Here is a 15003-nt window from a genome sequence, read left to right as displayed (position 1 = left end):
GCATTCCTGTACTGTCCTCTGCCACAGCAGCTTTCTGTCGTTCATTCTGTTTGGGACAAATTGCATTTAGAGTAGGCTTTTTGCATGCATGCTGCTTCTGTATGCATGTCAGTTTTCTCTCTTTGTTTTCTGTTGCTATGGAGTAGTTTTTTGTTCTTAATTTCAGCGTGTTGTCTTTTTCAGATGAGGAAAAGTGTATTGGTGTATGTCGTAGTTTCAAAGTGAAGTAATTTGGATGAACCATAAGTAAATGAAATGCAGAGAAAACATGCACAATTTTTGTTTTTGGGCTATTGTCATCTCTCTCTCTGCTCAAAGCCCTCAGAAGTTTTAAGCCTCTCCTTGTCATGTGAATAGCCAGGCTGTGTCCCTGTGATACTCGTGTTCCAGTTGGTTCTATTTCAGGTCTTACCATTTGTGGAATTTCTTCTCCAAACAAAAGAGTCATCCTAAAGCACATGGAATTTTTTAACTGTTGCAATAATGCCTTCTGGTTGCTGAGAAAATACTTTGAGATGCATATGCAACGTTGGCTTTTCTTTTTCTCTAACTTTCTTAAAATACTAGCTTTATAGGTTATGTTTTTCCCCGTCATTCTGCACAGTTCACTAGAGCACTCACAGAGGACAGTTATTTATTCTTTTTCTTCCTATGTATTCTGACACAGTTATCAATATCATCTTAAACTGATATGTGCTATTTCCAGAGAAGTGGTTTTTCTTCACTTTTTCCTGAAATGATGTCTACCTAAGTGTTAATATGGTAAGTGGAGCATCTTTCTTGTCCAGTCTGTTAGCTTGTGTGGCCAGCACAACTTAGATGAACTGTCTCTTTGGAACTAAAAAAATCTTTTTTCGTATAAAGAATTTCAGATTATTTATTTCCTTGCAAATTTTAAAATTTTAATCGGAGTAGAAATAGAATTTCAAATAGTATCTAAGAAGCTGAACTGAGAGGGAAGAGCACAGTTTTAAAGAAGAAAAATCTGTGCTGACGATTTAGAACAATGTTTCATGCTTCCCGAGTAAGCAAACAAATGCATTAATAGAATACAGACAACAAAAAGATGCTGTAATTGGAACAGAACCAGTAAGCCTGAGGAAGAGAAGTTGTAGAAAAATAAGGATGCTGCAGAGAGGCTGTATAACTAATCTGCACCAGTTTTACCTCAGCTGAATGCTTTGATATACCTGTTTTAGAATGTGTTAAGGATGAGAAAGTTGCAGCTGAGGAACTTCCAAGACGAAGTGCTGGATTGTGATTCTGAATTTAAAAAAAAGGAAAAAAAGTGTATGCCTAGCTGGTAAATCCAGACCTTTGGAGGAAAGTGAAGAGCTAAATGAGTGAATACATATCAAAAGCTGAGAAATGTTTCCAGGATCAAATGGTCATAGCCTGCTGACCGAGTAGAGATAATGCGTTCATATTGGCTTGCATTAAGGTCTGGAATCTCATTTCATACTTTTTAAGCCTGCTAAGTGTTGTGAATCTTAATGAAAGTTCAGCTGGGCATGATAGTCTTGCATGTTTACAGAAGATCTTCAGACTATACATGTGCGACTTTTTAGAAAAGGAAAGCAAACTAAGCTGTAGAGGAGTTGAACTGGCAGCTGTGGCACAACGCAAGTAATTTGCTTACCGTGGTATTCAGATATTTTGGGTTTTGCTGTAGAAACCTATCATAGCTGCTATTAGCACTCAAAGTGATGAGGTTTACTATGGGGGAGCTTTTACTGAGGCTTTGAGCAGGAATAGCCTCATCTTTTTTTTTTCTAATTCTTTCCAGTTTGTGGAAATTTCTTGCTCTCCTGGTTGCACATTCCAGACTGACTTCATTTTGTGTGTGCCTATAACAGAGATTACTCTGTGCTAAAATAAAAGAAAAAAGTCCTGTATTTTATCTTCAGTTCCCACAGCTGGTAACTCTGGAAGTGCGGAAAACCGCCTTAGTGCTTTCTTCTTTTGTTCTTGTAACCTGAAGGAATATCCTCACAGAGAGACTAGTCCAGAAAGGATTTGTCTGGACTCAAATGCATATGACTACTCAACACAAAATAACTAAATAGGGAAGTATAGGGAAACCAAACAGCCCTACTTCAAAAAAATAAATAGTAAAATAATCATATGCTAATTCTGGACAGATGCTGCTCAGCAAGTGAGAACCGCCAATCTATTAAAACTGTGTTACAGTGTTGGACAGCGTACAGAAGTCTTGAGCTGCAGGAGGCCGTTCATGTATGAAAATTGCATCTCGATGACATGACGAGAGAAGTCCCTGCTGGGTATGACTGGGCAACATGCTCTCTGCACAGGCTCTGCTGTCTTTGGTACCTGCCCCAAAGACTGATGGGAGCTATTAAAGAGGCAGACAGCAAGACAGCGTTCAAAATCCAGAGTTGCTGCCATCATCGCTACAGTGGTGTCGTTGCTGTTGTATAAAGATCAGCTCTGCACACCAATAATTCAGGCAAATTGGACTGTTCCATCTCCATCTATAGCACAAAGCACTTATATCACCAGTGTTGGAAGCTGTCAATTTTCAACCTTTTTGCTACGATCAAGAGGAAGTGGACAAGCACTTCTAATAAAGAACTTTCTTCTCTGATGTTTCACTGCCTTTTCAAAGTGAGGGTTTCCCCTCATGAGATGTTTCAGAAGACCGTGCTGAGCAAGATAGCTACCATTTTTCTCTCAGGTGTAGTGGCACCAGGCGATTCTTGAGTTTGAAGTGATGCCCTGTCTGGCATTGCTTCTGCGTGTGGAATCGGGGGCTTTGACTCATTTTTCAAAAAATGACGTTGGTAGCCCCAGCAGCTTTTCAAGTGTGTCAGGTCGGACCTTCCTCATGAGGTGCCCTTGGCAGAGGTGACGCGCTAAAGCATTTCACGGTCTGAACTACTCAGCACATGCTGGCTGTGTTAGGGGAAGCACGTTCCTGCAGTGGCAGATGGCAGGGGGGAGAGGAGGGGGACTCTCTGAAGCTTTTAAGGGTGAGCTCCTTGCAGGAGAGTGGTTTAGACCCGAAAACGCCCGCTCTTTCTCATCGCTTGCGTATAGTGTTGACCAGAACACTCTGACCTGCTCTGTGCAGAGGACGTGGTGTGGAGAATGTGTTAATCCTATGCCTGCAAACGTATTCCAAGGGTGTAGCAGTTGTGTTCCAGCATTCCCTGAAAGAAAGAGGCAAATGGGATATATTGCTTTACTGTAGTACTCAGAGATCTGCTTGAGGGACCAAGTGTGATAGGTAGTGCTCAGATGTTAGATGTGCCCTGGGGTTCAAATACATCATCTGGTCAAGGCAGACTAACGAGATCCTTCCTCTCAGAGGGATTATGTAATTTTTTAAGCATTCCTGGTGTCTCGTAGAGGAGATAACGCAGAATTTAGTATAAACTCATCAGTGCTTTCTCCCACTCTGCTTTCCTTTGGATGAGCCAGGTTAGAACTGGAGTTCAGGGTTAGGATTAAAATAATAAATGCAGCTCTTGGTGCATCTGTAACTCTTCAACATTTCTCTCTTAAAATTTTTGAAGGGGTGATAGAGAGGAGTGATGGGGAAGGAGGGCTTTAACAGGACGCTTTTTAGTTGTGATTGGCACATTCCCACCTTAATGATAGAGACTTTTCAAAAGTGTCACCAAAGCTTCTTCCTAAGAAAACAATGAACAGATGTTGCAAAAAAAATCAGTGACTTGTAAAAGCTGTTGTATTATTCAAGATAACACAAACCAAATGTATAAATTCTATTGCAAGAGCATCCTGCTTTCTGCATTTCATGTTCTTCATGAAATTTCAATTTAATTTATAACATTTTTCAAAACCAAAGCTGAGCGTGTTGTTCACTGAAGTCAATTGGTGGCTGTTTTTTGCTGAAACACAAATGTATTTTCTATGACTCATTAATAAAATCAGCACCGATGGCAATTGCTACAGAAAGTAACTGAAAGGACAAACAAACGGTTGAACGGTTTTCAGTTTAGCAGGTTCAGTTTGGTGCATTACTGGACAAAACCCTTGATAACCTCTTGTTGGTTTGGCTTGAGGAAGCTTTGTGCTGGCTGTTTTCCACTTTAGCTTTTTTACTGAAATGCCCCTAAACAAAAATAAGTCCTCCTGCCCTCATCTGTTGATGTGACGACTCAAATTAACACATGGTTTTTGACTAACCTGAAAGAACTTGCCAGGTGCTGGAGGTTTTCTATTTGCATCTGGGTTCACAAATTTAAGTTTAGGTTTAGGTTTAAAAAAAATTTCTTGGAAGTCGTTGATGGTATCTTTACATAAATTTAAATAGCGATGCTTAATGCCAAAAATACAATACTGCTCTTTTTAACGTGTTTTTTTTTTCTCCCTCAATCCCATCCCCCACCTCCTACTCTTGGAGAACAGAAATCTTGTAATTTGAGGTTCTTTTCCCCACTCCCCACCTTTTAAGATCTGAAGTCCTAGATTCAGATTCCCAGTGCTAACTAGAGCCTCAGAAATATTGTATGTACAGCAGTGGTGGTGACAGCGTTCTGAACAGCATCTGTAAAAAACATTACTTGGAAAACTCACTAAACATGAAATAATGAGTAGCATTTTTAGTCCTTCCGCTTACTCTCATGCATACTGCCTTGCTAGGGTCCTCAGCTTTATATAAGAATTGCTGGACAGTTTTCTTTCAAGGATGAACTGTTTGTTAGTGTGATTTAGGGTGTAATCAAACTGAGCATCATTCCTAATAACTTCAGAATATCTTTGCTCGTCACGAAGGAGCGAACATCCATGTAGGTGCTGCATTTGTCTCGTAGTACATTTTTTTGCACCTTACCCTGTTCAGAGTCGAAATTATTCTTGGTGGTGTGCGAGTAAATTTGTACTTGCTCTGTAGAGGTTCTATTTTCAGTCACTGATCCATTATCTGACATGTAGCACTTGTAGATATGTCATTTTGTTACAGCAAAATTCTACGTGTTCTACTAAACCCAAATGCCAGTTTTTACGAGTTTAGTTAAAATGAAGCTGGAGGTTTTTAAAATACATTATAGGTAAGTAGATCAGAAACAGAATGTTCCTTAAGCTGGACTGCGACACTTCTTGAGCACTTAATGAAATACTGTATTTAATAACAAAGATTTAATTGTGGATTTTTTTTAAAAGATAATGATATTAGGAAGGTGTTGTTCTGTGGTCTTACTGACATTTCCAAATGTGATATAACTGTTCAGTCTCCAACCATAGCAGACCTCTAAAATAATTAGAAATTTGAAAGCGATTGCAATTCCATTAATACCTTATTAACTGCAGTGTAACACCTCTGCACATGTATGTACGTGCTTAAACCTTCTTGTTTTGAATACCTCGATATTCACCGTAGCAGAACTGACTTAGTTCTAGAATCTGTGATTAAATTGTGCAAGTGTTGTTGTTGTTGTTTCTCAAATAACAGTGAATTTTTGAAATTTTTCTTAACTCTCGCTTGTTTCAACTTTGACAATCTTGAAATCGGGATACTTGCTCTAGTTTTGTTAGCTCTCACTGTATCGGTTTAACTGTAGCATTTAGTTTCAGGGCCTAAGAGAGACAGAAATCTAGTTTTGGTGGTTACTCTGCTGAAACAGAAAACAGAAAATAAATTATATTTTATTTTACAGTCTTTTTTTTCGGGAGTAATCTTAACAGGGTTAATACACCAAAGGAAATGGGAGTGCTGCTTTTATTTGATGAGGGCATCCGTTAGGATTATGGTGTGAATAATACGGAAAATGTTTAGAGACGTATATGTTGGAGGGTGGTGGTGCTTAGTAGTAAAGGTGATTGATGGAGAAAGGAAAGTGAGCAATGATTTAAAAGGAGTAAGTGGAAAGTAGTAGCAAATCGAGACGAGCAGAAGAAAGCTGAGTTCAGCAGCTCCTTGACCTAGGAGCTTGGGTTTAAACACACTCCAAATGTATATGCATATGGAGTATGTATACATAACTTCTGTTTGATTACAAAGATTAGATTGCTTTATTTAAAAAAAAAATCATTTTATTTATTTATTTTAAACAGGTAATCTGGGAGAAAGCTTGTTTGGAGAGATAAAGCACAACTGACAGTTGCCAGCCAACAAAATGTTTCAGTAACAGTGTATTAGCAGTATTCAATAAATAAAGTGGGTGTAGGATTTAAAACAATATTTCTCTTTTAATCAGTATTTATAATTGCAAGCTTTTCCCTTTGCTTTGAGCAAATGCCATGTTTTGGGATGAGTAGCTATGCTGTGTGGCACCTAATTTAGTGTGTGTAGGTGAACTGGTACAGTACCCATTTTAAGTTGTTCTGTCCTTTCTCCAGTGAATAATTTTTAGAGAATTGACATTACTAGGGAACAAAATAGAGGTACTTAAATTAATAAATAAAATACACTTCCATATGGTTGACACTAAATCTGTATTTGCCTTCCCATCTTTATTAATATGCGGTTTTGGTTCAGCTTTGGGTATTGCACCTGCAACCAGGTTCAGGTTGCTTTAATGAAACTGCAGGGGAGGTTCTGGTTTGGAGCCTGTTGAAATTTTCACTAGGACCTGGTCTGCTTGACTTCTAATAGACTTTTGATTTAGATGACTCTGTTTTTTAGTTGCTGTTTCAGTGATTGTTGCCTTCTTACATCTTACGCTTTGCAGTTTCAGAATGGCAAACAAACTGCTAGGTAATAAAATAATGACATCTCTATTTTTCTTGGACCCCATCTACAACGTTGTATGTGTACGGTTGGCATAAACTGTTCTGCTTTGAAAGGTCCCTTTGGGGCAGTTCTTAGATGTTATCTGCAGGGTATGTGCACAGGAAGAACAGTATCTTGGGGCACAAACATACAAATAATGTTACAACCATGGGTAGGTTTTGGGTTTTTTTTAAAAAAAAACCAGTCACAGACAGCAGGCTTCAATAATTAAGTATCTTCCTATGGCTGAGACGTTTAAAAAAGAAAGTCTATCCAGCATATGTGAGGAAAAGCTAATTCTAGTCATCAGCACATTCGTATCTACACAGAAAGTCCTCTGAGTCTTATTTATTAATATCTGCCCCATACAATCTTGTGTAGCTCTTGTATTTCAGGTATCCAATTATGCATAAGGATATCTTGATCCAGTTATTATCATTATTACTTCAACTAAGAGAAGCAAAACTTGATGGCAGGGTGGGATCCTCAAGGAGTTAACCAACTCTGGCCAAACTGTGTTTGGGTCAAAGTCGCTGAGAGTTTCACTGTTGATTTTTGTGGGAGTCAGGTTGGGTCACTGCACAGTACTTTTGAAATCCCACCTCTAACTATTTCTGAGTTGAGCGTGTGATTATTTCCTCACAGGGAGGAGTCCATCACCACAGTCTTCCAAAAACACCGCGCAAGTGATGTGCGTCGGTCAAAATACCAAATTCCAGTACCTTTAACCATCTCTGTTCTGAGAAGCTATATTAATGAGATTAATAGGCTGATGCTGTGCATCTGTGAGCACGGTAGTGAAAAAGTGTGCTGTGGGCTTCACTGGAAGTTTTAAGAACTGAGGACCTCCAGGATCAGGCTCTGGATGAGCCATTCAGTACCACGTGCGGTCTCTCGCAGGCTGGTTTCATGCTTGCTTGCGGTAGTGGGAACTAGCCAGCCATGACAAAAAAAGAACATTGTGGGTCTTAAAGCTTGTGCTGGTGCTACTTCTGCTTTTAAAGTGAACATGATCTGAAAGCCCCTCTGCACTCAGCCTGTGAAAAGCTCTCGGCATGTGCCGAAGCCTCTGAAATCCGTGGAACAACTTGCGTCAGCACGTGTTGGAGGAGCGAGCCTTCTGGCATATAGTGCAGTTAGCCCATCTCCTACCTTCAGTTTTCTTCCCGTTTCTAACCTTGGTGGCGCCAAGTTAGTGGCACAGGGCTGTCTAGAGGTTTGGGGAAAGAATGGCATGTAAATTTACTTTCAGGTCACAGGCCCTGATTCTACTGGAGTGACTCACTCGAAGCGATACCAGTGTTCACGATAAACCTCTCAGATGCATCATACCAAGATTGTAATTCATCTGTCGCAATATAATTATCATCCTTGGCTCAGCAGCCTATCGATATATGTATTACTGCTTCATTGTCTTTCTAAATGAGTGTGTCTGTGCAAGCTGTAGTGGGTCAGCTTATGGCTGCGGAGCCATCCTGGTTTCCCACAACAAGCATCTCTTCTCCTGATACAAGGCAGGAGGGACTGTTACTTGTTGATGCTGCTGCTTCTGGCACCAGGATGCTTTGGTTTGCAAACTGACTCCGTTCTCATTCTCTCTCCCCTCAGCTGCATTTTGCCACGCAGAACGCCACGTGCTGTCACTGGCTTGGTGGTGGTGTCCTGATGGTACCTTCTACCTCATCGGGCACTGCCGCGTCTCCATCTCTGTGCTTAGCACTGTCTGCAGAGCCTTCCCCGCTCCGACTCTGCCTTTGGCCAACCGAAAGGCCGTAGTCACTAGCATCTGCGCTCTGGTTGTGGCATGCTGGGGATGGCCTGTCAAAGCCAGGAAGAGTGGTTCCAAAGAATGTTTTTCAGTACAGGGTTAGGCGCATCCATGTGAAGATGCTGGCTGAGGGGGTTCTAGTGGGTTGAGCAAATGGCTGGTTGTCACGTGTATGTGGTGGTCAGGAGATGGGTTGAGGTCCTTTCTGACAGACTGGTTAAGTACATGTACTTTGCAGAGGATTAGCATGACGGTGTGTCATCATGCCAGGGGTCAGGACCCTTGATAAAAGAGATTGCTTTTTGGTGGAAGGTGGCAAGTGGAGCTACACGATGTGCGCAGGGAAAATCAAAAAGAGTTTTCTGAACCAGCAAAGCAAAGGTGGTGTTGGAGAAGATACTGCCTCGTGTAGCCACCACCGTTGAGCAATGAAATTTTCACCCCCCATCTCTGCTGGCAAATGTTGTGTCCCACCTCGTTGGCAAAGGATCTCTTCTAGATAAATGTGTGACTTCCCTTATGTATTGTCGAACGTGCAGGATTATTACAGGGGCTTGCGTTCTTACAGGAAGATTAGTTAATGTGCGTTTTATGGTAGACCTTTTGCTGTGAATCCTTATCTTTACAAGTACATCTGAAAAATTTATAACTCTGCATCTGAGATAAGTCAAAAGACTTCCAGTGAATGATTTAGTTCGTGTGTGTCTGAGCTGCAGCGTATATTCTTGGAAGTCCTATTTGAGAAGTTAGCTAAATATGCTTTCGGAAGTGTTCTTTTTCTTCACAGTCGTAGGAGCAAAACAACTTTTGAAAATAAAATGTCAGTTAAAATGAGCACTGACAATGCAAAGCAGTAGTGTGTGGTTATAGCGTTGTTTTAAATATACCCAGTAATATTTTTAATGCATCAGAAATGGTTACCTAACTTCCCTAACTGATCTTGTAACTGATTATGATAGCTGACTATGAAAGTGAGGCTAACTTTATGGAACAAAAGCGTGGGGTTTACAGTTGTCCTTCTTGAAGTTTCCCAAAACCAAAAAGGAAAACCCATACCATAAACATGTTTCTTCTCTCATATGCATGTTTGCTTTATCAACTAGATAAAGAAAAATGATTGCATGGGACCAAAAAAATTGCTTATCACAATTTTAGGTTATAGCATCTGTTCAGAGAAAGGGAAGGGCGAGAGAAGATGCCACTTAGTTTTACTAGAAATATAAGAAGAATGAGATTTTGAAAAAGCGATTTACACCTTTTTAGTAAAGATGCCTCTATTTTAAAAAGCTCACTATTGAGCCTTGGGAAAAGCATGACTAAGCTATGTGCTGGTGTCATAGCAACGAAGCAGATGTGAGAACAGGGTTTTAAAATCTGGCTGCGTAGAGATGATCTCTGCTTGTCTGAGTAATGGTGTGCCTTCCTCAGAGGCAATAAAAGTACACAAGTCTAGAGCGGTGGTAGGACTTCTGTGGTGGTAGATAAATATATTTTTCTTGAATATTTTCTCCTCATTCCTCTTTTGCTTCTTTACACAGGGAGTGAAGTATCTGTGCATACCTGCTGCTGACTCACCCTCGCAGAACTTGTAAGTTTTCTTTAAAAATAAATTGCAAAACCCCGGAAATCCCTCCGTACCGTGATGCCTGTTAAAACAGTGAGCTGAAAGGTCTGATCCCAATCTCTCACAAGTATTACACAAATGCGGTTTTTAATCCACTAAGAAAACAGAGTAACACTTTATTCCAGTCACTTTGGTTCCCACCAAAGTGTGGAAGGGCTTGTAGGAGGGTCAGTATGTGAACACACTTCATTTGTTGTCTTAAAGTTCAGGATTCCTTAGTGAATCTGGTCCTAATTTAGTCCCAGTTTATTCTAGATGTTGTTTTTGTAAATATTCTTTCTTGGCTGTTCTTTTTTGTTAGTGCTACCTCCAGCCATCAACAAAAAGAAAATATTTGAAAGAGGTATGAAACCTGGTACTTCAAGGGTTGAAGTAAATTCCTCACAGTGGGCCTTGAAGATAAAATTCCAGTATGCAACCTATGCTGCAACTATCTACTCCAGACTTCTCAAACCCACCTCAGAAGGGCTCGCTGCTCTTAGCAGTAGGCTGGCACAGCGGGGAATTTCTGCCCTGCACTGACTTTTGCCTTGAGGATATGTGTAGTGAAACTAGGGTGTCCCAGCCTTGCTCTTTCTCCTCCCTGCTGACATTTGTGAAACACTAATTGTCTTGCCCTCCCTTTTAATGTTTCGAACCATTGAGCATAGTGAGTCTTGATCCCAAAGAGAAATCAAAACAGGTTTTGTAAGAGAAATTGGATGGTGACCAACTCTGTCTTCTAAAGCTCACTGTTTATGATGAGGAGAGGTGAGGGGGGTTTCAGCCACATCCTGCTACCAAGTTTTATAGAGAAACAAGTAGTTGAAAGAGGCCTGGTAGGCACGGAAGGAAATGCAGCACTGCTTTTCTCTCACTTCACAGCAATATTCCGGCTCATGCTTTCAGGAGATATTTTTAGAGTATGTATTTCTCGTACCCTAGAAAGATTCCAGCATGGCATTTGACGTGTGGTGATTTGCCTTTTCATTCTGTATTTCTGTCAAGATTTTTGGGGAAGGGGAAAAAACACCCATCCACCACACTCCTACATCCTTCCAACCCACAACAAAAAACACCCCCAAACCCTAAATTTCAAGACAGGTCTGTAATGAGAGGACAGACAGCTAACTGCCTTTGTCATGAACAACTTTTGTGGCCTTAATACTTAAATAAATGTTAAAAAAAGCCTTTTGGGAAGGTAAAAAAAAGAGAATAGAAGGAAACATACACATGCTAATTGTTTGTTGGTATTCTGAGATCTGTAGCATTTCTGAAAACGTTTTGCAAATCTGCTTCCTTTCTTAATAAGAGATGATCTCTAGAGGTCCCTTCCAACCTCGAACATTCTATGATTCTATCTGGATCAGCTAGGAATGGAAGTAGAAAGGATGGCGTTTGTGATGAACGTTTATCGATTCAGCCCCTCCCTCACTGTTAAACATCCCGGAGTTATATTGAAAAACCACCTCCAGCAATAGAGCTGTCTGGCACAGTACCAAAGCTATTAAAGCTTCAGTGAGAAGATAGAATATTTGCATGAGTATTGTTTCTGTTATGCTGTGAACATCTAAAATACTTGCTTTGGTATCAGGTGATTGCAAGCAAACGTCATTACTTCTAATACTGATACATTTCTTCACTTAAAATAAAACTTGATGAGTAACTCATTTTTTCTTTTTTTGTTTTATACAGTGCAGACCTTCACGTAAAATCAAGTCAGTCTGTGAGGATTTGACACAGTCTTATCTAGGAGCAGTTAACCATGCTGCCTGTGCCCTCTGTACAGGCAGGGATAGCTGGAGAACAGGAAAGGGAATTTGTCCTTCTGCAGCATCTTTGTGCATCTACCCTCTTCTTTCAAAAGAGGGAATCTAGTGGTGTCGGGGGAAAAAAAAGGCAGCCTTGCATTGAAGGTCATTGTATGTTCTTGGTAAGGGTCGACAGGCATGACTGACCCGATACGCTCCACTGTCTTGTCTGTCTCTCCCAACAGCAAGTTTGTCAGAAGCTTCGTTGATGCAGCTGCTCGCAGGTTGATAAGGTCTGGCTGAAAGCCTTTACCCACTGAATTTTGGGTCTGTGAGCTCTTAATTCACTTCAGCTCTGTTTTTGGTGAGGGAAATTTCTGGCTTCTTACCATGTTTAATGCAGATTTGCTTCTAGTAAGCTTGTTTAGTGGAGCTCAGTTCCTTGGAGGAATGACTTGCCAGGGAAATACATCAGGGATTCCCCTGTTACCATGCGGGTGTTCACTGAAGTGTCTCAAAGTCTTGCTTCTATTTCCATGATCTGCCCCTACCAAGCACAGAAATCAAGCAATCGCTTTTGAGACTCCAGGTGCTTCCTAGGCATTGAAATGCGTGTTTTCCCTGGTCTGTGAGAATTTTACCTTGGACTCTTGACTTCTTCAGAAATATCATCTTCTATAGAACCTGTTGCTAAAAAGTTAATTCTATAGAAATCGAATTTTCCCTTCCTGTCCTGTTCCAGCTAATTGTATTAGGCTATGTGTTTCTAAGGAACTAACCTCCAGCCAGACTGTGATAAAACAGTCAGGTGGTAATAGAACAAAGGCCAGATAACCGATTAAGAAAAGAAATTTAGGTTTAATGTTTACATTGCCAAAGGAAAGAAACATCAAGATACTTCTTTCTATCTGATTTGGATGCTTTCTTTTTAACCTTTATGATATTCGCAGAAGTCCGACTAGCAACGAATGAATATGTAGGTCTGGTATCATAACTCTGTCCTTGGCCTAGTTTTGGCTTATCCAGGTTGCTAATGCGTAAGTTTAGATAACTTTTACACCATGCTGGTAGGAGCACTGTGCTGGTTTTTCTTCCTGTGGTGTTTTCCCTGTGCGAAGATGATGCAGTTCAGGACCCAGCTTTAAGCTGGGAGATGTAAAAGCCAGATATCATGTAGTAAATTGTTCTGAAGGAACTGTTCAGTCCAACAAATAAGCTGCAAATCAACACATTTGTCAAGGGCTTTCCTGTTACAGATGATAATCAACTGTTTTGTGGTTAATGTAAGACTTGCCATTCTTCTTTGTATCTGGCTCTTGCCGCACAGCTAACTGGTCTTCAGCCTTAGTTTTCATGTAAATAGTTTGTACCATAACTTTGAAAATGAGTTCAAGCAACTGTGTCTGCTGGTGCCAGCAGAGACCCTGGTACCATAAGGTTGTAGAGGAGTACATTTCTCCTTTTCTCTGACTCAAGGTGAGGAGGGGCCATGCTTCTATAGAGCAGTACTAATTCTTGGCTATTTCTGTTCTCATTTTCCTGAATGCCTGTGAACACTTGTCAGTGTTTCAGCAAACTGAGTATGAGCAATAAGGAAGGGCAAATAAAACTGAATGGAGTTCACTGCTAGCTATATATAGTAGCTTGCAAAGGTGTTACGCTTATTCACAGATATTTTTCAAACCAAAGCATTGAAGTGTTTAACTAAAACTATGCAAGATTGAAGTGAATTCACTGGTGCTTGGAGCTGTGCCATTGGCCAAGTTTTCTGGAGAGAAAGAGAAAAGATGGGTGTATGAGAAGATTGGGATGTTGTCAGTCCAGCCCTAACCAAGTTTCATCTGACTGAATCCGTTCAGTCTCTGAGAAGTGCTCATTCACTGTGCAACAGCAGCACCTCTTGCACATGCAGCCCTGTCCAGTGTTTGTCCTCTGAGTTCATTTATATGTGAAGGCAGACATAAGTGCCATGATTTGTTAGATCTCAGCCAGTGAAAATGTTTTGTGGTGGCGGTCGGAGTAGAAACGCATTTGTAAGGCTTTGTCCCTCTTCCTCACTTAACCCACATACTTGATGGACATGAAATCCTGATCTGACGTGCCATCCTAAAGCTTGGGATTGTGTCGTGCCCTGTGTCTGTTAAGTCTTCTCTGGCTGTGTTCTCTGTGTTGTATCCAGTGATGCAAGAAATCCCTTAGGGAGGGAGTTCTGGGATTTGATATCCCTCTTTTGGATATTTCAGCTTAGACATCATTGCCTTTGCAAGTTCCTCAGGCACACTCTGTTGCATCACTGTTGTCCTCCTGCAGGTCCTCAGTGTTGATGTGGTGTCCGCAGCTGTGCTTTTGGGCAGGAAGGGAAGCTTCCTTTTATGTGGGTATTCCTGGTTTTTGGTGGCTACTGGTGCTGGGCTGAGGTTTTTTCTTTTACCCTTGTGGTATAATATTCACCCTGAGAGGGGAAACATCTTGAGTACAGGACGTTGTGTTTAATAGATGTTGAGTGCAGCGTGCCTTCAGGTCTGTGTTTGTCAATAAACCTGGTGCTGACTGCCCCTTAAGAAGCTCTTCCCTCCGTGTTGCACACATTGCTCCTGCTCACGAGCTTAAATCACAAGAGCCCTCAAAGGCCGCAGTGAACTCCAGCTCTGTTGACCTAAGAGAGGTGCTGGTTGCACCTGTGATAAATTGCAGGCAACCCCAAAGTCTGAAAGGCAGAGGCAGGGTGAGCAACTTGGGATTGGGCGCCAAGAGGTGATGCTGCAGATTTGCCGAGATGCTGACAGCTTGCCTGGGTACTTTCCTTCAGACTCGCCCCACTTAAGATGAAGAGGCATGTGTAAAGGATAATGAGAGTAAACTGGGTCTTTATCTTCTTCACGTTTTCTCCTCCACCGCTTAGGTAGTCTGTAAGCAGAGGTTGGCTGGCACCCCGAATAAGGGCAGGCAGAAGGGGTACTATGGTCTGAGGGGAGGAGACGGGAAGGAGCTGAAGAAGCCAGGGCTTAAACAGAGATTTTTTTTATAACAGGGACAAAAGGGAAAGACTTCACATTGCAAAGAAGAAAGCTATAACGTTTAGATGTGTCCTAGTACATGGTTTGAATGAGGAGGTGAAGTCCGAGCTAAGCAAAAGTTTGGGTAGCAGATAGTGGGTGCCTCTTTTGACAAGGACAACACACCTGTT

General features: G+C 41.2%; 1 protein-coding gene across 1 annotated transcript in view; it reads left to right on the top strand.

The window, feature by feature from the left end:
• DUSP22 (dual specificity phosphatase 22) overlaps positions 1–15003 on the top strand; it is a gene marked incomplete at its 5' end in the record, with an annotated part of 34342 nt that overhangs the window by 14202 nt on the left and 5137 nt on the right. The window contains one exon of the mRNA XM_009869482.1: positions 10001–10050. Coding sequence (XP_009867784.1) covers positions 10001–10050 — 50 coding nt within the window. The remainder of the gene's footprint in view (positions 1–10000; positions 10051–15003) is intronic.

Source organism: Apaloderma vittatum, unplaced genomic scaffold (genome assembly GCF_000703405.1).
Source record: "Apaloderma vittatum isolate BGI_N311 unplaced genomic scaffold, ASM70340v1 scaffold3725, whole genome shotgun sequence".
In the NCBI taxonomy this organism is placed as follows: Eukaryota; Metazoa; Chordata; class Aves; order Trogoniformes; family Trogonidae; genus Apaloderma; species Apaloderma vittatum.
Note: the sequence above shows the minus strand (reverse complement) of the source record. Positions and strands in the feature narration are given on the sequence as shown.